The following is a 26,379-nucleotide window of genomic DNA, read 5'->3' on the forward strand; positions in this document are numbered from 1 at the left end:
AACTTAGAAGCCTTTTCAAAGATTAGCCAAAACATTGGTTTTACAGTTAAAATGAGAAATGTCTCAATCACTTCAGGCATTCCGTGTTTGTTTGTTCTTAACTTATTCAGGCCTGATAACAGAAATAATATTTCACTATAGCAGACAGCTCTAACAGTTCAGTGTTCCCCCATGGAAAGCCTGAATTTTTTAAGATTTATTGTCATCCATGCAAATAATTTTATCTGTCCTTAAAAAAGTAACTTCTGTAGCTAGTCTAGTGCCTTAGAGTTAGCAAAGCACATAAAATATACCAGCTCCTTTCATTCCATTAACCCTGTGAGATAGGTCTTAAAATCTCTCAGTTGTACAGATGAGATAAAATGAGACTGAGAGAACATCAGTAACTTGACTAAAGTCTTGAAGATGGCTTTATCTCCATGTTTCTGACCCAAGTTCAGTGCTTTGTTAATGAGAAATATTCTGTGTCCCTGTAGTTCAGAGATCAGAACTAATTATGGTCAGTTATCTAAGCATGTGCAGGTATAAGGGCCAAAGAATTCAATCCTAACGTAGCAAATATTTTTTTTTTACCATCAAAGATCTCAAAAGTGAAAGTAAACATGCTCTCTTTGCCATCTATGTAAAACACAATGTCAAACACTGTATTTAATATTTCTGGTACATTATTTCTAAATCTTATTATTATTATCTCAATTTCCTTACTGAGAACACCAAGGTACTAAAAGTTGAACAACATATCCAGGCAGTTAAGTACAACAGCTAAATTTAAATTCTGACCTGTCTGACTTAAAACACATTCTCTCAATATGTGGGACATGTGAAAACATTAGCTGATGAAGATCTATTATGAATATTGAAGATAGTTCAGCATTCTTGCTTTCAAAACAACCACTCCAATTCTCTCTCTCTCTCTCTCTCTCTCACACACACACACACACACACACACTAAAATGTAGCCTGTTATGGCATACTGACTAGACAAATCCAGAAATTTAAGAATCAGTATCACTTGAACATACATAAACATTTCAAGGTATGCTACCCTTGTTAATAAAGGCAAGCAAATTATGGTAGGGATTATTACACTTACCAAAAAATGTACAAAACAGGGTAATTCTTTAGTTTTCTTGATATCGCTACCAGAAATATTATAAATCGAACATACATTTCCTCTGATTAATTTCAAAGTAAGTGGATAAAAAATGATAAATATATTTCTTTGTCCTGGCAACACGCTAGTCATCAATATCCTGACAAAGTAAGGAAGCTGTCACTGCCTCCTAAAAATAATACATCATAACCTACCAGTCCAGTTGCCTCAAGTTTTTTTTTTCTTCTTTCCATAAGATAGATTCCTAAATATTTATTAGGAAATCTTTGTATTAACATGAAATGTGATCTTTTGTCATGTGTACCTGACACACTAGCTTGTAGGAATTTTGAGAAATCTCATACTAATGACCAATCCGTACCTGGTAATCCCCCAGGACCAAGAACAAGGAAGCTCACTCATCTGTGTGGTGTGTTTCTTGATCTCCAACCTTGATCACTGCCATGCCATCTGTAACATATGCCAAAAAAGCATAAGCAGAAATAGAGACTTTCTTGCCTAGGAACATTCTCCCTTAAGTTACATAGGAGTGTGTCTTCTAACAGTACTACTGGAGTTAACTCTCCAACCAGAGACTTCTTCATAACAAGGATTTCCGGAGGCCAACTTTTCACATCAAAACCGCCATTCCAAAAACAGCTAGCCTCAGCCTCACACCAACCACTGATTGTCAACCATAGAGCCAACAGCATTTTCTTGCCAGAAACCCTGTCAAATCATCTCTACAAAAAGCCAGCTAGTTGGATCAATATCACCCACACTGAAACAAGAGAAACTAAGAATTTAACAATATCTATGAATTAGAATTTATGTCACAGGCATATTTCCTCAAAGAATGACATATGGATGAACAAAAGATGAGATCATTCTTCACAGGTATGATGACATGGGAGAATCTAATTTTCCCTATATCCCTGGCTAAATCAAAAGCAAGCAGTGGACATCAATGGTTGTAAACTTTTGCTCTCCTATTCTATGTACCTACTGGTTCATTAAAAGGGTCTTGAAGCTACATTTATATCTTAACGCTATATTCTTATCTTGGCTCTAAATGGCTTTCTAATCTTCCAAACCAATTTGATTTAATCATTAATAATAGTAATAATACAGATACAAGTTACCTTCAAAATCAAATGTTTTTGGTTCACTGACTGTAAGATGTTTAGTTCTCATGGATTTACTGTTCTTTTATGGAAACTGTTGAAATTCTAAAAGTATCATGTCAGTAATGTATTTCACAATTAGGATACACAACACTAAAAAGAATTAGGAGAATGAGTTCAAGAACTTCAGTGGTTAAATGAAACTTAGAACCAATGATATGCACAGGAAGGATTACATTTGGCCCATTATATTTCCTTAACAAAATTTTATTTTATTTATATTTTCTACTCTGCCTTTTCTAGGGATATAGTATTGTTAAAAGTCGATATAAAATGATACAAAATTGTTTATAAGTTTAACAATTGCTATGTGTTAATTTTTTTTTTTTTACTGTCCTAACTTATTTTATTGTAGTGATTCAAAATACAATGATTAAATCTCTAGGTAGGACAAGGGTCCAGTATTGTGAACGCACTTAAGACTCAAATAGACATGACTCAGTATAAAAAGATCTATTTTTTCTCAAGTTAATCTATTCCTTCAATACAATCACCATCAAATTTCCCACGCAGATTTTCCTGAAAATTGATAAGAAGATTCTGAAATATGGATGAAAAGCTCATAGGTTAAAAATTGTCCCAAGACGGTTCTGAAGAACAGCAATATGGTACCTACCATATGTCAGGACTTATTATAAAGGTATCATAATTAAAACTGTGACAATGATGTTGGGATAGACAACAGACAAGTAGATTAGAACAAAGAGTCATAAAAGACCCACACATGTATAAAAAAATTCAATAACTGACAGACGGAGCATTGTGGATCAGTGGGAGTAATGACACACTATTCAATAAGTGGTACACACACAACTGATTATCTTTATTGAGGAGGGGGAAACCTAGAGTTTCTACTCAGACCACAGATAGAATAAAGCAACTTAATTCTCTATCAGGACATTATGTGAAAAGTGAGAAAAATTTTATGACTTTTAGAAAAAAATATAGAGCAATATTTTTAAGACTTTTGGGTAAGAACAATTTCCTAAACAATACAGAACATTTATGAAACTTAACAGAAACAAAAATGCTAAATTTGACCATATTAAAATTTCAATTTGTATAAAAACAAACAAAAAGACAAACAAAAAATACCAGCCACATACTAGGAGAAGACATCTACAGCCCACTTATTTGACAAAGGATTACCAGAATATATAAAGATTCCCTCAAATTCTATTTGAAACACATAAACTAATCCAGTTAAAGAATAAGCAAAAGAGCAGGCAAATGCAGATGAGAAAAACCCAAGAGTTAACAAAATTAATGAAATATTATCCTATTCAACATTATCAAAGGGAAGGTAAACAAAAACAACAGACACTATTGCAAATTACATTTGAAAATGAAAATTCAGAGAAAGAGGACCACAGATGTAGAGAAAGAAGAAGACTCATTTATTACTCACAAATGTAAAAACAGTTTAACACTGTGGACTGCAACTCGGAAAAAACAACTACTGTTGAAAAAACCATACAACATTCTCCTATATTATTTAACAACATAGTCATTATAACCAGAAATTTAACTTGTAGAAGAAATTCCTCCACACGTGCATTAGGAGACTACTTCAAAAAATCAATTCTAGCATTGCTGGAAATAGTTTAAAAACCTCATAAATAACTTAAATAACCAGAGAATGTTTAAACTATAGTAGAGATGTACAATAATAGAATTCTGGCCCATAGTGAAAATAAATGAACTAGAGCCACATGTATCACTATGAATAAGTCGTATAAACTTCATATGACTAAGGGAAGTTGCAAAAATACATTAAGATATCATTTATATAAAGTTTTAGAAACAAGCAAGATACGAAACATTTATGAATACGTACATAAAACTGTGAAGAAAAGCAAGTGAAAGAGTAACCTCAAATTAGGTCTAATAATCTGGGACAGGAGGAGAAGTCTGGGACAAGAGAGGTGACTACAGGAGGCTTTAATTGACTTATGTATATCCCTTTCCCCTAAAAATATGAAACAAATATGGCAAGACGCTGATATAATAAATATGGCAGGTACATGGCTATCTGCTGTATTATTCTCCACAGCTTTTTTTAGACTCAGACATTTGTAATCAAAATTACAAGTCAGCACCCATAAGTTGCGTACATGAAACCAGGAAATGTGAGAAGCTCCCCCAGCCCCACTCCCATCAGGGAAGGTGGAACAGAAAGGGTGGGATGTTAGAGAGGAGAAGGGAGTTGGGGGATATTGGAAGGGGAGGTGAACCATGAGAGACTATGGACTCTGAAAAACAATCTGAGGGTTGTGAAGGGGTGGGGGGTGGAAGGTACCAGGTGGTGGGTATTATAGAGGGCACGGATTGCATGGAGCACTGGGTGTGGTGCAAAAATAATGAATACTGTTATGCTGAAAATAAATAAAAAATAAATTAAAAAAAAAAAAAAAAAAGAAAGGCTGGGATGTTGAGCTGGGCATTTCAAAAGACAAGAGGTGAAAACTGTGAATAAGCTGTGTGAGTCTCATAAGGTAAGTTTCCTGACTGGAGAGGGGGCTCAGACTAAGAAAGAACATGTCCTCCTTAATGTATCAGTGAACATCTCACCCTGACTTCTTGTAGTTATTGTGTAATTGGAGACATTTAACCACTGAGCCGTTCTGGTAAAATTCACAAGACTGAGAACAAAACACACTCACCATTTAAGTGCAAATAAATCAGAAACATGGGTCAGGTGGCAAACATCTCCACATAGCGCTTGCTATTTCGATTTGAGATTTTAACCTCTAATTTAAAACTCCTCTGTTTTGTGCCCATCACCCTCTGACAAAACTTTTGGACAAGAAAAGAACTGCCAGGGGAAAATCCTCTCCTCACGCTCTGTCACTGCACGGAACGGTGTGCTGCATTTTCCAGGTATCATTACTTTTTTTGTTTATTTTATTTTAATTTTTTCTGCATCAGTAATAATCTAATACTGTCCCCTCCTCCCCCTTGGATCTTAATTAAAATTCTAAGCAAAGAAAAACTAAAAAAGAAAAACCAAAAAACAAAAACCCTAGAGTACATTTATGAGCAGTTAAGCTCAAAGTTATAAGAACGTGTGTACCCAGAGGTAATGGTTTCTATTTTGTGCATTTTTTTTTCCTGAAAAGGTAATCAAAATGGTAATTAACCAACTGTAGAAGCTGTCTTAAATGTACATGGTTCTTTACAGATAGTAGCATGTGACCACCAGTATTATTATTTGCTTCACAAAATCCTGTGAGGAGTAACATCTTAATACGTACACAACGTTTGTAATTAAAAATTAATTCTTCAACACTCATTTCTACATATAGTATTTGAAATCTCATTTTATTTGATACTTTTGGGCCCTGGGTATGCAGGAAACAAACCCCAGTGTTCAGGGACAAGAAAGATCCACGTACAAGTGACATAGGCACAAATGGATGGAACGTAGAGAACTGACTCTGGTCTTTGCCAGATTAAACAAAACAAAACAAAGTCTTTGCTTGTCATGAGGTATGGATAATTGTATTATGGGCTCCCCAAATCTGGACATGGGGAGCCCATAATAGATCTGAGAACAACATAAAGAGTTATTTTTAAGGAAAGCTTTTTTTTTTAAAGCATGTCATGAATTCAAAAATTGTAATCATATCGAATAGGTTTCACTACATAAAACAGAGAAAAGAGAGTTTATTACAGAGGAAGCATCCAATTTTTTGAGGCCATTGGTTAAGGAGCTGATTATATTGAACCTGGTATTGATATTGTACTGTGAACAAGGTTGATAATCATTTCTCTAAACATAGAAATTTTAAATGGAAGTGTTAAGTTTTAAATATACATTCAAAGTCCATATATTCAAGTGTACTTTTAGATACTCAAATAGTTCAAAGAGAAGTAACAATATCAAAGGAGAAAATGAGATAATATCATATACCACTTAAAGCCCCAATATTGATGAGCAGTATACAGCCCCAATACTGTTGACCTGAAATTATTTAAAATTTTAATCTTTTTTTTTTTTTAAAAGATTTTATTTATTTATTTGACAGAGAGAGATTACAAGTAGGCAGAGAGAGAGAGGAGGAAGCAGGCTCCCTGCTGAGCAGAGAGCCCGATGCGGGACTCGATCCCAGGACCCTGAGATCATGACCTGAGCCGAAGGCAGCGGCTTAACCCACTGAGCCACCCAGGCGCCCTTAAAATTTTAATCTTAAAGCAAATAGCAAGAAATAGCACTTTAGAAACTTAGATTTGTAGTTTAGTTCCCGAGATGTTTTGTCTTCTTTTTTTCACCCCCAACAGAAAAAATGACCTTATGCATTAAAAGAAAGAAGGGAAGGTTGCAGAAAATCATTCTTGGAAAAAAAAAATCATTCTTGGTCTGGTATTTGCTTAAGAATGTTTAGGAAGGCTACAGAGAAATAAGTTTTAAGATTTTGGAAGATTAGTTTCCCTCAAGTGTCTGACTGTGTAAGTTCTTTCAGAAAATCATTACAGAATTTTACAAAACTAAAAGATTGGTCAGGATATTTTGATTCACACAATGTTCCCTAACTGCTTTTTTAATTTCAGGGGATGGCACAAGCCTCTATTATGAGTGTTTAAACACAAATTTCTTGAGAATAGCCTAACGATTCTGCAATAATAATTTTTGCTAATTATCAGCATTCAGAAACACATCATTTTTGTACATTATTTAACAAGATAGACAACCTTGTTCAGAAAGATTTCTCAAAAAACAACGAATAAAAATCTCCAGGAAGTATAGCGGGGCTTTTTCCCCTTCATTGCATAAGTCAGTACTTTCAGAATTTTGGCTTAAGAGCACTAGAGAACCTACATGACTGGTCAGTATGTTTTAAATGCACAAATCCAGCGAATAAAAAGCTAGAGGAAACCTGGAAATACCTTTGCTTTTCCAAACATCAACACAGTCTGAATCCATGGCATTGAGCACAATGATAGTGTAAGCATGTGAGACACTGAATCTGAAAAGCCTACTGTAGGAGAAAAAAACCAACTTAGAAAAAAACAGTAAAGATGACCAGTTTTTTGGGAAGAGCTTCATTGTATTGAGTGGGAAAAAAAAATACAGTCTAAGAATTCTATGGTCAACCAAATGTTACGCATGTTTTCAATAGAGTAGAAGATTTTTTTTTTTAAGATTTTATTTATTTATTTAGCAGAGAGAGATCACAAGTAGGCAGAGAGGCAAGCAGAGAGAGGGGGAAGCAGACTCCCCGCAGAGCAGAGAGCCCGACGCGGGGCTCCATCCTAGGACCCTGAGATCATGACCCGAGCAGAAGGCAGAGGTTTAACCCACTGAGCCACCCAGGTGCCCCAAGTAGAAGATAATTTTAAACCATAACGGCTCAGTGTACATATTTTTGTATTTAGAAATGCAGAAAGATACACTTGGAAGACATCAAATCAATTCCTAAGTCTACCCGGAACTCATTCTACAGATGGAGATAAACAGTTTCATACCCACAAACACATATTTTATCTATTTATTCATATACTTATGTTTTTTCCTTAGAAAAGAATTAGTTTCAAACTATGACAAATTAACCATCTTTAATGCCTTCAATAAACAAAATTTTATGATGGTCATGAAAAATTTTAAATATTAAAAAAAAAATCCGCAAGTCTCCAGTGATATACACTGGGTATTGTTAGAGTGACACCTCACCTCAGACATAAAAATCAGAGTTGTGTTTTAACCAATCTAGAGCTCTGAAATTTTTTGATGATCTATCAAAGATTAAAGATGAGGGGTCTAAGGATAGCATGTATGAATAAAGCACATATTTAAAGACAAAACAAAAACTATGTAAATATAAATACACATACATAAACATATATATCCTGAAAATATACTGGTCAAACAAGGTGAGTCCCTGTGGATTCCCATTTGGACTGATGGCCTCCTAGTCAGCTCATCTTTGCATATAAAGGGAATGAATTTTATCATTTTAGCCTGGTGGCCCAGAACACAGGTATTGCCTTGTGGATGGTTTGTATGTTAAAGTAACTCCTTAAAATATTTAATGTTTCAAAAACAGGACCTCAATATTGAACCAAGAGAGTATCGTGAATCCAATAGAAAGAAATACTACCAAGGGTTTTATTAAAGACCTATGTCGTAAGAGTAAACAAAACAAAGCTAGAAATCATAAATCACAATGGGTGTGCATTTTACAAGAACTGGACTCCAACCAGAGGATCCGTGCTCACTGAAAGGCCTCGTTTGGCACTTTGGCAAATCTTTGGGGAGAATTACTAAATAAATAATTAAAACAAAATCTTAAATAATATGCATGTAGCTTTTAATGATTTCCCATTCAAACCAAATAGGCAGACCGTAAGACTACTACTTCCAAAAAGGATGAGAAATTTGTGACAGTCTGAGCATGTAACATTCTAGGTTCATTTCAATTTTCTCTCTTGAATTAATTTGTTTTATATCTATTTTTTAAATTTAAATTTATGAACTTAAAAATGGCCACATAGGTTACCAAGTACAAAGAGTATCATTTCATAACAGTATGCTTCTTTCAAATTGTTTTTCAAATCATCCTGATTTGTAGTATTTCCCAATTTCGATGATGTAAATTTGGAGAAGGGTTTCTTTATTCAAGTTATCTTTGCAAAACCTTAACACAAACAGTTGCAATTTTTTATTTTAAAATAAAAATAGTATATACACTTCCTTCTGGAGTATGCTGTATGAAAATGATCATGTCACTCCCATTCTTAAAAATGGTCTCAACTTAAAAAAAAAATGGTCTCAATTCCTATAGCTTAAGTAGAGGGCAACACCTAAGGATTAGCATTAAGAGTGATAGGATTATAGTCACAGAAACTTCATACAGACTCCGAGTTCTGTTCATAATTGTTATATGTTGATTCATTGTCTTTACCTTCTTTTAGCTGTCTGGCTAACTCTCCTACCTTTTCCTGTTTTATGCATGATATTAGAATATTTTTAATGATATGATTTCACGGGCGCCTGTGTGGCTCAGATGGTTAAACACTGGCCTACGGCTCAGGTCATGATCTCTGGTTCCTAGGATGGAGCTCCAGATCTGGCTCCCAGCTCAGCAGGAAGCCTGCTTCTCCCTCTCCTTCTGTCTCTCCCCCTGCTTGTGCTCTCTCTGTCTCTCTCAAATGGATAAATAGAATCTTAAAAAGAATAATAACATGCTTTCAGTTACATATTAGGTAACGTCCTGGTAAAGTGGCATTCCGAGAGCCAACAAGCAAATAAACAAACAAAACAGGCCTAATTTCCACTTTGTAAATACTCCCACCATGACCAATTCAAGCCATCAATGTGACATCATTGAAAGTGAAGTTGGGAAGAGCATATCTTAGTGAGTTGGTTGGCTCCAGTAGAGTACTGTGATGAATCGATAATGCCTCAAGTTTCAGAAAAGGACTGTGAATCATTTTAGCATGATTAAATGTTAAGCAATGGGCTGCATTTTATAAAACTATGAAATGACAGAAAAGCACTTTCCAAATAAGTATTTTGAGTAGAATAAAATATAGGTTAAGGTTATTTTATGATTAAAAAGTATTCATCATAAGCAATATCATTGAAAGCTTGTAAACTATATGTTAGAGTTTTGAAAATGTGAATGACATTTAATTAACAAGAGAAAATAATCATCATGCATTTTAAGAATCAACCATTTTATAACATTTGAAAGAAAGTGATTATATATGTATAAATATTTTAATGGCCCTTTAGATATATCTGTAAAGTTCATTATTTTAAAATGCTTTTGATGTAATAAGGTGTATAGTATCTAGAAGCAGACCAAGAAACCTAGCCCAGGAGTTGGCAAATTTTTCCTGTAAAGAGCCAGACAGTATGTATTTTAGTCTTTACAGACAATTTAGTCTCTGTCATGAATACAGTTCTTTTATTATAGTGTGAAATGCCCACGTTCAACATGTAAATTGATGATCCTGCCTGTGTTCCAATAAAACACTATTTACAGAAATAAGCAGCAGATAGATTTGGCCTGTGGGCTATTCATAGTTTGCTGACCTGACTTGAGTGTGTACTGAATCATCTGATATTTTATAGTTCTGATCTCAATATAATTTTTTTAGTGTTTATAAAAAATTAACCCAATGATGAAAGTTTTTTAAAAATAATATTGCCCAAGTCAACAATATTGACTCATTAGTATTTGTTAAACAAGGTAATCCCATAGCAAACCAACAGCCAAAAGGACAATGCAATTGAAAATAAGATGAATATAATTGTGAACACATTTTCTTTTATATTATTATGCCAAAATTTCATAATTCATCATAAGGAGAGCAGTTTACCTAGACAGTAAAGAGGAAAATTTCACATGAAATTAAAATATATTTAATCTGAGTACATTCATTTTAATTGACTATGAAATCCTTATCCTTACCTTCTATAAGTTTCCCTGTCTGTTCTGCACTTCCTCCAGGAAGAATTTTGGCAATATAGGCTCCAATTTCACCATTATGTCCAGGGATTTCTTTACCACCCACAATTCTAATTCCTAATCCATTACCTGTATTGAAAAATTAGCAAATTATTAGTCATGATTTAAAGGGACAGCAGTTTTCAAAAGTTATAAGGTACACATAAAGTGGGCTCTGGTACCCAGAAGCTATCTACAAATGAATATTGGGACTGGACACTAACAACAGAAAGGTATTATTCTGAATTCAGTAATAGTTGATATGAATAGGACATTCTGAGATTTTGGTAGCATCTATGATGAATCACCTGATACTAAAAAATAATTCTTTGAATTCAGCTATACCACCAATATAAGAAACAAATATCTTTGTCCATTTTCGACCGGATACTTTATAAAAACATTGTATGAAGATGTTCCCACTATAAGAAAGTCCAAAGCATATAGTTCACTTATGAAATTGAGGAGCATTTCACTTAAAAAGACAGTAGTGGCTGTATACATTAAGAAGACACAATCCAAGCATATGACTGCAAATGATAAAATGAAAACACGATCATAACTTGTGAATTACTATTGACTTTTTAGCCTTAACTCATCAACTAACATTGTCTGTGCCTTAGCACGGCACTTACTGCAAGGCACAATAAAATTATTCTTGCCTGATGAACAACTTAGTGAACTTTTTTATTTCCTAGAACAGATTTTTCTGTAAATAGCCACATGGAAAAAAAGGTAGACAATGATTATTATGTGAAAACTAACTGAGACAGAATTAAGTTTATATTTTCTTTTTAACCAGCTAAAAATTAGCAAGTGTATATATGTAAAACACCAGATATACTTTTTTTTTTTTTTACCATTGTCAAGGATATTTAAAAATAAAAGTACTAAAAGAAAGCAGAGTTATTCTTCTTAAATGAAGGTACAATTATTTCTTTAAATTACAGTTCTTTTTTTTTTATAAAGATTTTGATTTATTTATTTGACAGAGATCACAAGTAGGCAGAGAGGCAGGCAGAGAGAGAGGAAGGGAAGCAGGCTCCCTGCTGAGCAGAGAGCCCAATGCGGGGCTCGATCCCAGGACCCTGAGATCATGACCTGAGCCGAAGGCAGCAGCATAACCCACTGAGCCACCCAGGCGCCCCTTTAAATTACAATTCTTGCCATTCACTGATTGAAGTACCATTTTCAACTCTTTCAAAATCTCTAAATTTTAAAAGTCACCTCCCTTATAGTTTCTGTTTCCTTCCCACTTTACTCTTCAAAAGCAATCCCTGTAGTCAGCATCAACACAGTACAAACATCCAAAAATCAGTAACACTGGATTATGGAATCCTTCTGTCATCCACCTAGCATAGTTTGGTAAAACATCATTCTCAGGTTATAAGAGGGTTCTGAAGGAATTTCCTCTCCCATTTTCTTTCTCCTTTCCTTCTTTGTATTTACCCTCTTTTTTCTCTGTCCTTCCCTACTATTCACCTCCCTCTTTCTACCTTTTTTTTTTTTTTTTTTTTTAGATTATATTTATTTATTTGACACAGAGAGAGAGAGAGATCACAAGTAGGCAGAGAGGCAGGCAGAGAAAGAGAGGAAAGCGGGCTCCCTGCTGAGCAGAGAGCCCGATGAAGGACTTGATCCCAGGACACTGGGACCACAATCTGAGTTGAAGCCAAAGGCAGAGGCTTAACACAGTGAACCACCCAGGCACCCCCCATCCCCACCTTTATTTTTTAACCAGGGTTAGTGTTCTGAAGATTTAGCCTCAAAATAAAAATTAAAAACAAACAAACAACTGTATGTTTCTAAGTTTCCTGCTGTTCTCAAGGGGTGAGAGCTTTCTCTGGCCCTACATGTGGATCTTTTCTGTTGCCAGTTTCTTGGTCCATTGCTACCGATATGAGAGATTAATTTGTGATTACTCATTGAATATAACTGGGTGAATACAGAATGTCATCTAGTACATGACCTGGTTTCAACTAAGTCTGCATAGAAACAGTTGATTTGTTAGACAGTAGGCTATAAGGATTCACCAGGACTGAACCTACAGTAAGACATTAGATACAAATAAAGGGTAGAAGATGAAGAAATGTTCCTAGCCACTCTTCATTCAATTAGTCTAGTCTATTTTTTATTGTGTGAAGGACATTTGGAAATTACATATTGAAGATTTTAAAATAGCTGGCCATAATTAAAGGGTTATTCATGGAATTTATCTATAAAAAGTAAGAATAGTTTCTTAAATATTTGATTTCACTCTACATGACTGAATCACTCAGAGCTGTAATTTACCACTTGTTAAACTTCTCAAAAAACACACAAAGACACTGAGTTTCTAACGTGGTCAGTGTATACATATCATTTTAAGATGTAGTCAATTTCAGATCCTAAGAATCCGCAGATCCACATTTCTTGCGTGTATAGGCATATGTTCAAGATCATGGCTTACATCAAAATTTATCATAATGCTAGAGTATAGGAGGGACAGCAGGGTACAGCAAAGTGCTAAGGGAATTTGGTTTGAAATATTTCTTTTTAAGCTTAAAAGTGAGAGTGTAAACATAGCCCATGAAAAGCATAAGCTAGATGTTTAGGATCAGTTGTTACACCTTGTAAAGGTATAGCTAAAAGAGTATTTGTGGAACTCCAAATTCTCTTAATTGGTATACATGATTATTTTTAAAGGTTCACTTATAGTTCCACTCTTTTTAAAAATTTTTATTTATTTAATTAATTTATTTTTATTATGTTCAGTCAGCTACTATATAGCACATAATTAGCCTCTGATGCAGTGTTTAATGACTCATTAGTTAAGTACAGTTTCATTCTGTAGTCTTCAGAGTTAGATAGTTGGATCCTTAGTACCATTTGATTTTTGGTGACTGAGGATGCTCTAAAACCCTGTAATAAAGGATCAGTGGAAGTAAATTATAATTATATCCATCTTAATAAAGTAGCACAACACAATCTTATTTAATTTATAAAATACAGCCTCATACCACTGAATTCTAATACTCAAAGCACTTTCTAAATACATGTTATAAGCCTCAGTATCTTTGGTAAAATGAAAGTAATGTACAGTGATGACAATAGTGTGAGAAATGAAATTCACAGGTAAAGAAACCACTTCAAGAACACAGTAAATTTTTAAGAATTACTGTTGCTCTGGTTGATGCTAAGTTTTTCGTGTATACAACAAAGTAGCATAGAAATATTAAAATTTGTGATAAAAAAGAATGATAGAAAATAAAAAGACTCAGAAAGTATAACAGTTTTTTGCTTACTTTATAGGAATTACATGTATCCTAATTTGGACATAATGCATATAAAGCTAATTTACATGATTTTTAATTATTTAAACCTGGACATTTTGATATCATATTTCTATAGTTGCACTTTGATATTTTATGTTATAAATGCAGAAAAAATAAAAATACTTTTAATATTTCTATAAAAATATAACACCCCAACTCAAATCTAAATTGTAGTACTCAAGAAAAGATCTGGTAAATTCAAGAAGAAACATTAATTTTTAACTGAAATGCTTATCTCTGAATGGTCCTTGATAATTGATGTTTATATCATCACTGTTTTTCGACTTTTGACCAATTTTTATCAACATAAATTCCTTTTGCCTCTCTGCTTATATTCTATCTAAAAACATTAATAAAATACTTCCTTAGATGCTTTGAAAATACAGTAGTTTTGTTCAAGTGAACAGTGCAGCTGGTTAGAAAGACCAGTAGTTACCAAAGAAACACAGAAGCTTTACTAAAAGATTGTCAAAGTTAAAATAATCTCACAGCATATAAGCAGTGATGTTGTTGAAGTCTTACTGAGAAGTCTAACTTTCAGAAATCCTTTAAAGTATGTACAGAATATTTTTAAGAAAAGAGAAGTTCAGTGATGGATGTAGCAAAATCATTAAGAAAAGTATTACCTTAATGACCTTGGGATTATAATTTAAATGTACAAGTCTTTTTAAGTCCTTCTTATAATCATGCGGTAAATACACTATTATGTAGTCACTTTTAATATTCCAGGCCAAGTGGCAACACAGGAGGCTCCTGAACTCACCTCGTCCCATGGACACACCGAATCTACAGCTACACGTGGAGCAATTCCCTCTGAAAAAAATCCAGAAACTAGCTGAGTGATTCCTACATACTGGGTCAATGAGAAAAGCAAAAAACCACATAAAAACAGGTTCTGGCACACCTTCAACTACTGGGAGCCATTAAGAACAAAGAAGGCAGCTTGGACAATCACTAAGGTTTGAGAGAGAACCAAAAGCTCAGGCCAGACTGAATCATAATGTTTATCTCCTACATGAAACCACTGCATCAAGTCTAGGAGAGGTGACTGTTTTATCTAATGCTTAGAAACCAACACAGAGAGTCAGAACAATGGAAGTAACAGGGGAATATATTTCAAACAAGAGAACAAGATAAAATTCCAGAAAAGGACCTTAATGAAGGGGAGAGAAGTTATTTGATAAAAAGTTCAAAATAATAGTTATAATGATGCTCACTGAGGTTAGCAGAACAATGCATGAACAAAGTGAAAATTTCAACAAACAGAATATATTAGAAAGTACCAAATGGAAATCACAGAACAGAAGAATAAAATAAATTAACTTCAAAATTCATAGAGGGGTTCAATATCAGGCCAGAGAACTTGAAGAAACGGTGAGTTAACTTGAAAACAGAGCAGTGGAAGTCATTTAAGAAGAGGAGCAAAGAGGAAAAAGAATGAAAAGTGAAAATAGATTAAGAGATTCATGAGATACTATCAGAATGAAAGGCATCCTATAGAATGGAAAAAATTACAAATCATACTTCTAATAAGGCTTCAATATAAAAATATAAACTCATATATATAGAACTCATACAACTCAACAGCAAAAATCTGATTTAAAAATATGCAGAGAAACTAAATAGACATTTTCCCAAAAAGACCTACTAGTAGCCAAAAGGTACATGAAAATGTGCTCAGCATCAGTAATCATCAGGGAAATGCAAACCAAAGCCAAAATGAGATATTACCACACATTTGTTAGAATGGTTATTATAAAAAATGTAAGAGATAACAAGTGTTGACAAAGATGTGGAGGAAAGGGAACCCTGGTGTGCTGCTGATAGGAATGTAAATTGGTTACAGCCACCATGGAAAACTGTGGAGCTTCTTCAAAAAGTTAAAAATAGAACTACTCTATGATCCAGCAATCCCAGTTCTGGTTATCTATCCAAAGGAAAAGAAATAGGAATTCAAAGAGATATCTGCACTACCATGTTCAGTACAGCCTTATTCACAATAGCCAAGATATGGAAATAACTCAAGAGTCCAGTGATGGGTGACTGGATAAAGAAGGTGTATATATGTACATAAACACACAATGGAATATTACTGAACCATGAAAATGAAGGAAATCCTGCCATTTGGGACAACGTGAATAGTCCTTGGGGGCATTATGCTCAATGAAATCAATTAGACAGAGAAAGACAAATACTGCATGGTATCACATATATGTGCGAGGAAAAAGTCAAATGCATAGAAACAGAGTAGAAAAGTGGGTGCCAGGGACTGTGAGTCAGGGAACTAAGGAGAGGCCGGTAAGAGGGTACGTACTTTTAGCTATAAAATTAAAAACATTTAATGATCTAATATAAAACACTGTGACTATGGTTGTAACACTGTACTATATAAGTGAAATTTGTTGAGAGTAGAAGTTGAATGTTCTTACACAAACACACACACAAAAGATAAATACATGAGGTGATAGGTGATAGATGTTTTAATTAACTATATTGGGGGATCCTTTCACAATATATATGTAAATCAAATCACCATGGTGTGCACACTAAATATTTTATAAATTTATAACTCTATTATATTTCAATAAAGCTGAAATTAAAAAACCAAATAAAATAAGCTGTGTATAAAATAAACATGAGCATATTAAGGAAACAATCTTTATATTTGCATTTAAATTTAAAGTTTAAATCTACTTTAATTTTATATGTTTATTAATATGTTACAGAAAGTATTACAAAAATGTTTTTATTTTCATCTTAATATATGAAATATTTCTGATGTAACCAATAACCACTAAGTTTAGAAAAAATGAAAATAGTTGGTTCATTTTGACACTATCACATGCTACATCTAAGCATCAGGAAATGCAAATTTTTATCAGTGCATACACTATCTTATGAACAGTAGTCCTTAAATCAATGGAGTTTATTATTCACAATAAAGTTATCACAGGATAATGATATATTACAATTTAGTCATGTCATTAGTTGAACTGAAGAAGAAAGATTATATAAATATTAATGCTAATGAAGTACTAAAGATAATGGAACATTCCCCAAAGGATAGTTCAATTAAATCTATTTTTATAGTTTACACATTAATTATACTCACGAGTGAAACAGTGAAAGCTTATTTTTATATTCTTTCACCTACTAATTTCTAGGTTATAAATTATTTATATAAATATTTAGGAAAATATACCAACTTATATTAAAAAAAAACATAGTAATTTCTCCTTTGTGTTCTTCTTAAATGCTACATTAATTCATCAATACTTGAAAATAAAGACCCAAAGAATATTTCTTTACTTCACTATTTTTATTTTACTAATTTTTGCTTTTTATGAGAAAAACATTCCTACAAATATAATAACACATATCAATTACCTTATAGCAATCCCTACTTGACTGTTTCCAGCAGCATCAAAATGGAAATGGAAACACTACCTTAATACCAAATCTAATCTGTTTCTAAACCTCAGCATAGAAATTACATACTCAACCATTCCCATTAGCTTTTTCTGATCCAGTGGAATTGTTCTGTAGCATTCTTTTAAATATGTATTTAAAATTAAATACATATTTAATTTTAAATACATGTGCTTTACATATATGAAGGATTCAAAGAGAACATTTTTTGTCACATTTCCAAGAACCAAAGTGCAAATTCTTCTTTTCTAATGTAATGTGACTATGAAAAAAATGCTACACAAAGCATGTATAAAAGGCTAATCTTACTCACACCATACCAGAAGAGATGCGCCCAAGTTGGACTGCCATATGACTGAAATGGCCATTGGTATGGGAAATAAGGAAGATACACATATATACATACACACACACACATTCCTTCCCTATATACATATGTATATAAAACTGTATGTATATATATATATATATATACATATATATACACATACATACATACACACACACACACACATCTGTCATTGTGCACTGAAATAATGCTCTGAGTCATCAATCTGAGAGGTTGTGCAGGGCTGCCTCTACAAGGAAGAGTAGCAACAGCTGAATACTGCACATAGCTTTTATTTTGTTTTTCATCGGCAAAGCAAGTACAGATATATCAAAGCATGAGGAGGGAATACAAAGAGAAGGCAATTATCTTGAAGCCAGAAAGCAGGCCTGTACCATTCCCTATGCACAGGCACGCAAGGAGGGAGTGATGGAATAAGGGAGGAACAGGATATCGGTGCTAGCAATCACCTGAGGCAGGAAGGGGAGCTGAAGGTTACTTTGTTTCATAGCTCCTTATCTACACCCTTCTAGAGGAGATGATGTGATCCTGTTCCTACCAGGCCATTGCACTCAAGAGCCGGAGAACAGGAACGCTGCGTATGTTTCACTTGTTCCCACAATCACTCCTTGGGGCTTACAATACACTTTCTAGGAATAATGCCATACATATCTTCACTTCACATATGTATATGGGTATGATAAAATATACCCATAAACATATGTATTTAAACATTATATATAGATAGATGTAACAAAGTCACAAGTAAATAGCAAAAGACACTGGCATTCTGGCTTTGTTGAATAACACCTTTCAAATAAAAGATATTTCGTATATTGGTAAAACAATTTTATTAGAGGTGCACAGGATTTCTTCCTCCTGAGATACTTCAGAAATAATTCCCACCAAGAAAATTTCTCAGACTGCCATATTAAAAAAATCGTGCTTCATTCATTCAATAACACGTGGATTTATTTCTTTTTTTCGGTTATTTAAGGTAAATGCAAAACCATAATCAGAAAGACCAAATCTGGGGTGGTTGCATGATATGCCTATAAAAGGAAATTAAAGATAAACTTAATTCATTTAGCAGTACTTAGGGTCCAAGATGAAATAATTTTTTTTTTATTATTTTTTTTTTAATTTTAATAAATTTTTTTATTTTTTATAAACATATATTTTTATCCCCAGGGGTACATAATTTTTGATATGAAATTGATATTACAAAATTAGAAGGTAGGGTCAATTTATAGACGTGACTTCTTTTTTTCAGATTTTTATTTATTTGAGAAAGAGAGAGAGTGGGAGAGGTCATGAGCCGGGGGCAGTGAGAGGGAGAACCAGGCTTCTTCCTGAGCAGGTAGCCCGACACAGGGTTCGATCCCAGGATCCCTGGGCATGACCTGAGCTGAAGGCAGAAGTTTAACCAACTGAGCCATGCAGGCATGCCTCTGGAGAGGACCTTACTACTTACTTGTTTAGATATTGATCACATGGTGACAACCCAGGTCTGGGAGTGGGGTCATTTATTATGTATATAAAAGAAAATTATATTGCAAGACATTCACGTAACCCTATATTGTCAGTGGAAATAGAACAGTTTCAACTTATATTACTGTAATGTTATGATAAGCTTTCCAAAATAGGTGCCAGTCTTTTTTAATAAAAGATTAGTAGGAAGAAAAATACTACTGTAACTCAAAACTTAGCAATAATAATTCCTTTTGGACTTCTGGAGCTAAAAGAAGATTGTTGCAGAGAATCTATCGTGACTCCCGATGAATCACATCCAGAAAAATCCCCTCCCTTTGAGGGCAGGAGGATCCTATGACTTAGTTCTAACCAATAGGATGTGACAAAGGTAATGTGATAGTCACAACTATAAATATATTATCTTAGCCAACTAAGATGAGAGTTTTCTGCTGGCCCTGAAGAAGTACCCTGCCATGTGTGAGAGGTTAGGAGAAAGAACCACAGGGTAAGATGCAGAGAAGTACTCAGATGCTGAGAGTCGCCGGGCTGACAGCCAGAGATAAAACAGGGAAGCCTTAGTTCCATAATGGCAGGAAATGAGTTTTGCCAATAAACATGGGAGCTTGGAAGGATATTCCCAAACTCCAGAACAGAACACAGCTCAGCCAACATGTAGCCCACAGCACTGTTAGATCATGACATTGTGATCCCAGAGAAGCTGTGCCTGGATTCTTGACCCAAGAAAACTGTGAGATATTAAATGAGTGCTGTTTTAAGCCATTACATTTGTGGTAATTTGTTACAATTCAGTAGAAAATTAATACAAAGACACAAGTTGTATCCTGAGTGTTCTGGGCACACAATATGTATGGACATTACCTTGGTAGCAGAACTTGTGGAACATTTGTGTTCATAGCAATTACCACAGTGACTGAGCAGTGACAGAGGGCAGGAATGAAAAGAAAGATAGGCCATGGAAAAAAATCACCTTTTGTTCAGCAAAAACAGAGGAAGAGCTCTGTGTATCAGTTCTGCGACGCTGGGATTCTGGTATCACAGATGTAGCAAGCATATGGCATCTAGGCAACACTCAATACATAACTGAATGAATACTGAATGGATAAATAATAAAATACCAATTTCTTCCCATGGGGCTAATGCATAAATGATATGAGTGGTAAAATAATATAATTGTATTGCATTGTATTCTATTCTTAGAAAATGCCTTAAAAATTACATTATCTCTTTGGATGTTAAAAGAAGAAAAAACCAAAACACACCCTCCCCACCCCGGGTTTATACATGAGACAAATGAGGCTTTAAGAAGTTAAGGGCTCAAGGCAACACCTAATAATATGGCAAAGGTAGAGAGAAGCCCACACTCTTGCTCCAAATAAGTGACGAGCAAGGCATCTCCTCTCTGGTTAGCACCAGTGTATCTGGTTTGGAATCAGAGGGGATGGGTTTGAGGGCAGCACATCCAGCCCTTCCTGCCCCTGTTCACTGGCAGAGAGGAGAGTGATGGGAGGTACTGCAATTAGGCCACTAAAGGAAGAAACCATCAAGACAGAAGCAATGTGTTGGGAACTAGCAATTCTTGGTCAAGATAGAGGAGAGGAAATGCTTCTGGCTTGGCCAGCCACAAATCATACCGTACCACCTAATCAGTAGCTGGGATTGATTACATTGATCACTTGATATGAGTTTTGTCTAATATAATTTCTATTTCTCTACTGATGCGTAAATGTTTATGCCATCTTATATCGTTAACCATCATGTCAAAGAAGAAATTGTTACTTTTTTAGTATTATGGTTTTAATCCTTTTTGTGTTTTTGCATTTGAATTACAAATATGAACTGCATCTGTATCTGTTAAATGAATACGTAACTGGATTAACACTTATAGCTTCGTAGGCAAATCTATAGAGAAAAAGGACGCACAAGCCTGGTAGCATAATAATGGTCATAATTACAAGTTTTGGGAAGAGTTGAGAAACTGATTAGTTCAGAGAATTACTGAATTTGCTCAGTCACTTTAGACATAAAAATAAAATCCAGGTGTCCAGATTATTTTTGCACTACAGTCTAAACTTGTTCTCATCAAGAATCAATTTGCTATTGGTGGAGAAAGTATTCAACAAAGTTCAACAGCTTCTATAATCTAATATATATCAGGAGATACTTTGCACTAAAGAGTTATCTAATATAGTTATCATGGTTATTTTCATTACTCTGTTTAAAAGATTCTAACTACTACCTGAAAAGACAAGAAGTGCTAGAGGTTGCTAGGTGACCAGCTATGAATATTAAAAAACATTCCACTGAGATTGTGTTATAAGCAGAAAGAGAGGTGCTTTTCTTTATTTTCATCCAATTTTCTATTACATAAGATTTGTTGAACTTTTAACTGTCAAATGTGTTAAAAAAAATGACTTTGAACTGATGAATTCTGTTTGATTTCTGTACCTTGTGCCACTTTTTTATATTTAATATATTATTTGATTTTTCTCAAACTCTTCAGGGATGGAGGCAAATAGTAAGTTACACTGCAAGAGTTTTTTCTATGTGTCTTCACTTCTTTCATATTAAAAAATTATTTCTACAACTTCTTATGTTAGATGTTCCCTATATCATCTGTGACAAAGAAGCTCAGGCTAGGAAAATTTAGAAACTTGCCCATGTTGTCCAGGATGTAAAGAAGTTAAGATTCAAGCTTTTTTTTTTTTTTCATGACTCCTACATCCTTGTTCTTTCTATATACTTTTGCTCATTACTCTAATTGTTAAGAAAATATTCTAGGAGAGCAATATAAATCCTTACTCCTTTAATTCAATCTCATTTCTTATTTGCCCTTTTATCTGTGATCAATTCACATACATTTTTGATTTATACCCTTAAATTTCACATTAACATTACCATTTGCCCTCTTTTCTCTAGGCTAAGTATCTTGAATGTCTTCATCTTTTTCTCATGGAATAAAACATTAATAATTCCTTTAATTTCATGAAGAGTGCATAGAATAACGTGCTGACCTCCAGTTAGAAGTAAAGCACTTCCTTAGCAGGAACAGAAACGTTCAAGCAAGGGCGCTTGGGGAGCTCAATGGGTTAAAGCTTCTGCTTTCAGCCCAGGTCATGATCCCAGGGTCCTGGGATTGAGCCCCACATAGGGCTCCCTGCTCAGCAGGGAGTCTGCTTCCCCATCTTTCTCTGCTTGCCTCACTGCCTACTTGTGATCTCTGTCAAATAAATAAATAAAATAAAATAAAAAAAAGAAATGTGCAAGCAAATGTATCCTGACAGATGTCAGGAGAATTGATGATGTTGATGTGGACTGGCCTGGATAATAAACACTTCCTTTGTTACTGAGGAAATGAATGCAAGCTTTCATTAAAATTTACAGGGCAGAAACTGTGAGTTTTAGAAGAGAGTCAACCTGACCTGCATTTTATGTCTAAAGTTTTTTTTTTTTAAAGATTTATTTATTTAAGAGAGTGAGAGAAGGAGAGAGAGAAAATACATGTGGAGGAGAGGAAAGGTAGAGGGAGAGGGAGAGAGAGAATGTTCAAGCAGACTCCCCGCTGAGCACAGAGCCCAACACGGGACTTGATGCCAGTACCCTGAGATCATTACCTGATCAAGAGTGGCCATTTAACCAACTGAGCCTCCCAGGGACCCCTATATCTATAGATTTATACTTAATTTATCCTTAAAAATAATTTGAGAAACTTACAATGAGAAATTGTATCATATATAATGGCATACTAACAATGAGAAATTACATTGTATATAGCACTGATAAAATGAATTTCATTAAAATGTAAAACTTTTCCTTTAAAATAAACTTAAGAAAATAAAAACACAAGACACAGACTAGAAGAAAATATATTTGGGTCATATACCTTAAAAAGGAATTATATCCAAAATATATGAAGAATTCTTACAACTCAGTAAGAAGACAAACAACCCAAATAATGGCCAAAGTATTTGAACAGACATTTCACCATAGAAGACATATATATGTATTGCATATAGCCACCTGAAAATGTGCTCATTACCATAAGTCATTAGGAAAATACACGTTAAAACAATTGAGTTTTCATCCACAACCACTCCAAAAGATAGCCATTACCATGTGTGGCTATGACATGGAGAAAGTGGAACTCTCAGACATTGCTGGTAAGAATGTAATATGGTACACTCATTTTGGAAAACTATTTGTCAGTTTCCTAAATAGTTAAAAAGAAACTTACCATAGAACCCTAAAATTCCACTTCAAGGAAACTACTAAAAAAAAATCATACATCCAAATTCAAACTTGTATGTAGATATTTAAAAACTGAGGGGTGCCTGGGTGGCTCTGTCAGTTAAGCTGCTGCCTTCAGCTCGGGTCACGATCCCAGGATCCTGGGATAGAGTCCCACATCGGGCTCCTTGCTCGGTGGGGAGCCTGCTTCTCTCTCTGTCTCTGCCTGCCTCTCTGTCTGCTTGTGCTCTCTGTCTCTCTCTCTCTGTCAAATAAATAAATAAATAAATAAATAAATAAAATCTTTAAAAAATATATTTAAAAACTGGGAAAATTCAATGATAAAAAAATGTAGACTACTTAGCAATAAAAAGAGCAATCTACTGGTACATAGAAGAGAAAAGTTCAAAAATGTTGGTAAGTGAAAGAGCTAGACTACAAAACTGCATACTGAATGATTCAATTTATATGAAGTGCTCAGAAAAAGCAAACTTAAGAGACTGAAAGTAAATCTCTCACCTGTGGCTGGGAGAGGAGCATTGAAGGTGGGTATTGCTAGCAGACTTAAGGGAACCTGTTGTAATGACTGAAATGTTCTAACAGAAGATTATGGTGATGGTCACACAACTCCACATATTTACTAGAAGTAATTTATTTGTACACACTTGCAATGTGTACATTTATGATATGTAAATTATACCTTATTAAAGTGGTTTAAATAATAAACAAAGAGCCATCCATATATGGTATTGCTACCAACTCAGAGCCAATGAGATCTGTTACATTTGTCTCCTATTTCTAAAAGCTCATAAAGATGGTAGACTAATGAAGAATGAAAATGAGCCAGTAATTCCACTGAAGACTCTGCTGTCTTTTGAACCTAAACATATTTAGTGTTCTTTCCTATTACACTTGCTAATTAGTCTTTCTAGCCTTGCAGATGTAGCCAGCCTGTTATGGAACTATACATAAGCAAGTATCTTTTTTGAAATCAGAAGAATTTCTTTGGCTTGTTTGAAACAGCTGTGTTTCTGGAGCCATAAGATGGTTTGAAATAAAAAAGAAACAGACTCATTTCTTGAACATTACATTTTGCTCTTTTTTTTTTCCTGTTAATTTCTCTCCAAGAAAAGAGGAAATAACATTCGTTGAGGGTATAGTAAGTATAAGCTTTTGTGCTAAGTTCATTTGCAATTATGTGAGATACATAGAGCCAGTCTTATTGTACAGATAAGCAAATTTATTCTCAAAATTTAAATATGCAATAGAGTTGAACTCCAACTCAGGTCTTTCTGCTAAAATTCACAAGTATTCTCTCCACTTTGCCGCCTTGTGATTGGTTGAATAAAGGCGTTCAAAATCATTATACAGTTGTTGATCAGCACCTATAAGTCTATCTTTGAAGTTTTCAGTTAATAGTCAAAAGATCTATTTTCTAAAAATCATAGATCATTTAAAAGAAGAGTGTATTCATGTATTTCTCTCTGTGAACATCACAAAAATAGGAAATAGTAGTGCATAAATAAATGTGGGTACACAATTATTCATATACATGTATAGGTATGAACAATAATGTTTGGCTTTATCTTAATTATTCCTAAAATTCTATTGTAATAATTACTCACATTTCAGATTTTACTACTGAATTACGAGCAAGCTGTAGGCAAGGCTACGTGTGTGCTCATTCTATTATCCTAGCAATCAACACAATGTAAATCGCATCAGGGTGTTCAATAAATAAATATTAACAAATAAAAATTAAAAATTTATCCAATATGAGTTATAAAAACAGCTTCAAAATACATTTTATGCTGTAAAGCTTTTTGTAGGAAGAAAAAAGTTTATATTTTCTTAACATTGTCTACACATATCCTTAGAGTAATAGTTCTTAAACATTTTGGTTTTAATGAGCCATTTATACTCTTTAATATTTCCAAGGACCTCAAAGAGCTTTTGTTCATATGGATTACAAGCCTATTTATTTTCTGTATCATAAATTAAAACTGAGAATTTAAAGCATTTACTCATGAATTTAAAATAAAATCATTCTATAATAATTATATATATATATTTTTCCATTTACTTTTTTTTTATTTTTTATTTTTTTATTTTTTATAAACATATATTTTTATCTCTGGGGGGAGGGGGTTTGGGAGAAGGGGGTGGGATAATAATTATATTTTTAATAAAAATGACTATATTTTAAAAATAAAATACTTTAAGAATGGGTGGTGTTGTTTTACATTATTGCAACTCCACTTAATATTGAGCTAAATGGAATATAGCTAAATGCTCATATCTGAGGGATTTGGAAGGGAGGGGGTGGGAGGATGGGTGAGCCTGGTGGTGGGTATTAAGGAGGGCACAGATTGCATGGAGCACTGGTGTGGCGCATAAACAATGAATCTTGGAACACTGAAAAAATAAAATTAAATTAAAAAAAATACTGAGCTAAATGGAATACAGCTAAATGTTCATATCTGAGGATTTGGAGGGGAAAGGGGTTGGGGGAATGGGTGAGCCTGGTGGTAGGTATTAAGGAGGGCACGTATTGCATGGCGCACTGGGTGTAGTACATAAACAATGAATTTTGGAACACTGAAAAAATAAAATAATAAATAAACAAAAATAAATGCCCATATCTGTTCTGTGTACCATGTGTTGTGACGGCACACATCATGCAACCTCCAAAGAACTCTCCTGGGCATATTCACAAGAAAATGAGGTTGCAAAAGGCAAATGCTATCTTACCATTTTACTATGAAAATATTTTTGACTTTGTGGACCCCCTGAAAGAATTTTGGAAACCGTGAGGATCCCCTGCCCAAACTCTGGGAAACGCACAGGAGAAACGATTTAA

At 34.1% G+C, this 26,379-nt stretch overlaps 1 protein-coding gene across 5 annotated transcripts in view; it reads right to left on the reverse strand.

Moving 5' to 3' along the window:
- PCLO (piccolo presynaptic cytomatrix protein) overlaps positions 1-26,379 on the reverse strand; it is a 409,629-nt gene that overhangs the window by 101,834 nt on the left and 281,416 nt on the right. For 4 of the 5 annotated variants that reach the window (XM_059170979.1, XM_059170977.1, XM_059170978.1 and 1 more), the window contains exon 10: positions 10,695-10,820. In XM_059170979.1, coding sequence (XP_059026962.1) covers positions 10,695-10,820 — 126 coding nt within the window. Of the gene's footprint in view, positions 1-1,475; positions 1,565-10,694; positions 10,821-26,379 lie in introns of all 5 variants that reach the window. The other variant, XM_059170980.1, reaches the window with a different exon arrangement.

The sequence above is a fragment of the Mustela lutreola genome, chromosome 4 (assembly GCF_030435805.1).
Source record: "Mustela lutreola isolate mMusLut2 chromosome 4, mMusLut2.pri, whole genome shotgun sequence".
Taxonomy (NCBI): domain Eukaryota; kingdom Metazoa; phylum Chordata; class Mammalia; order Carnivora; family Mustelidae; genus Mustela; species Mustela lutreola.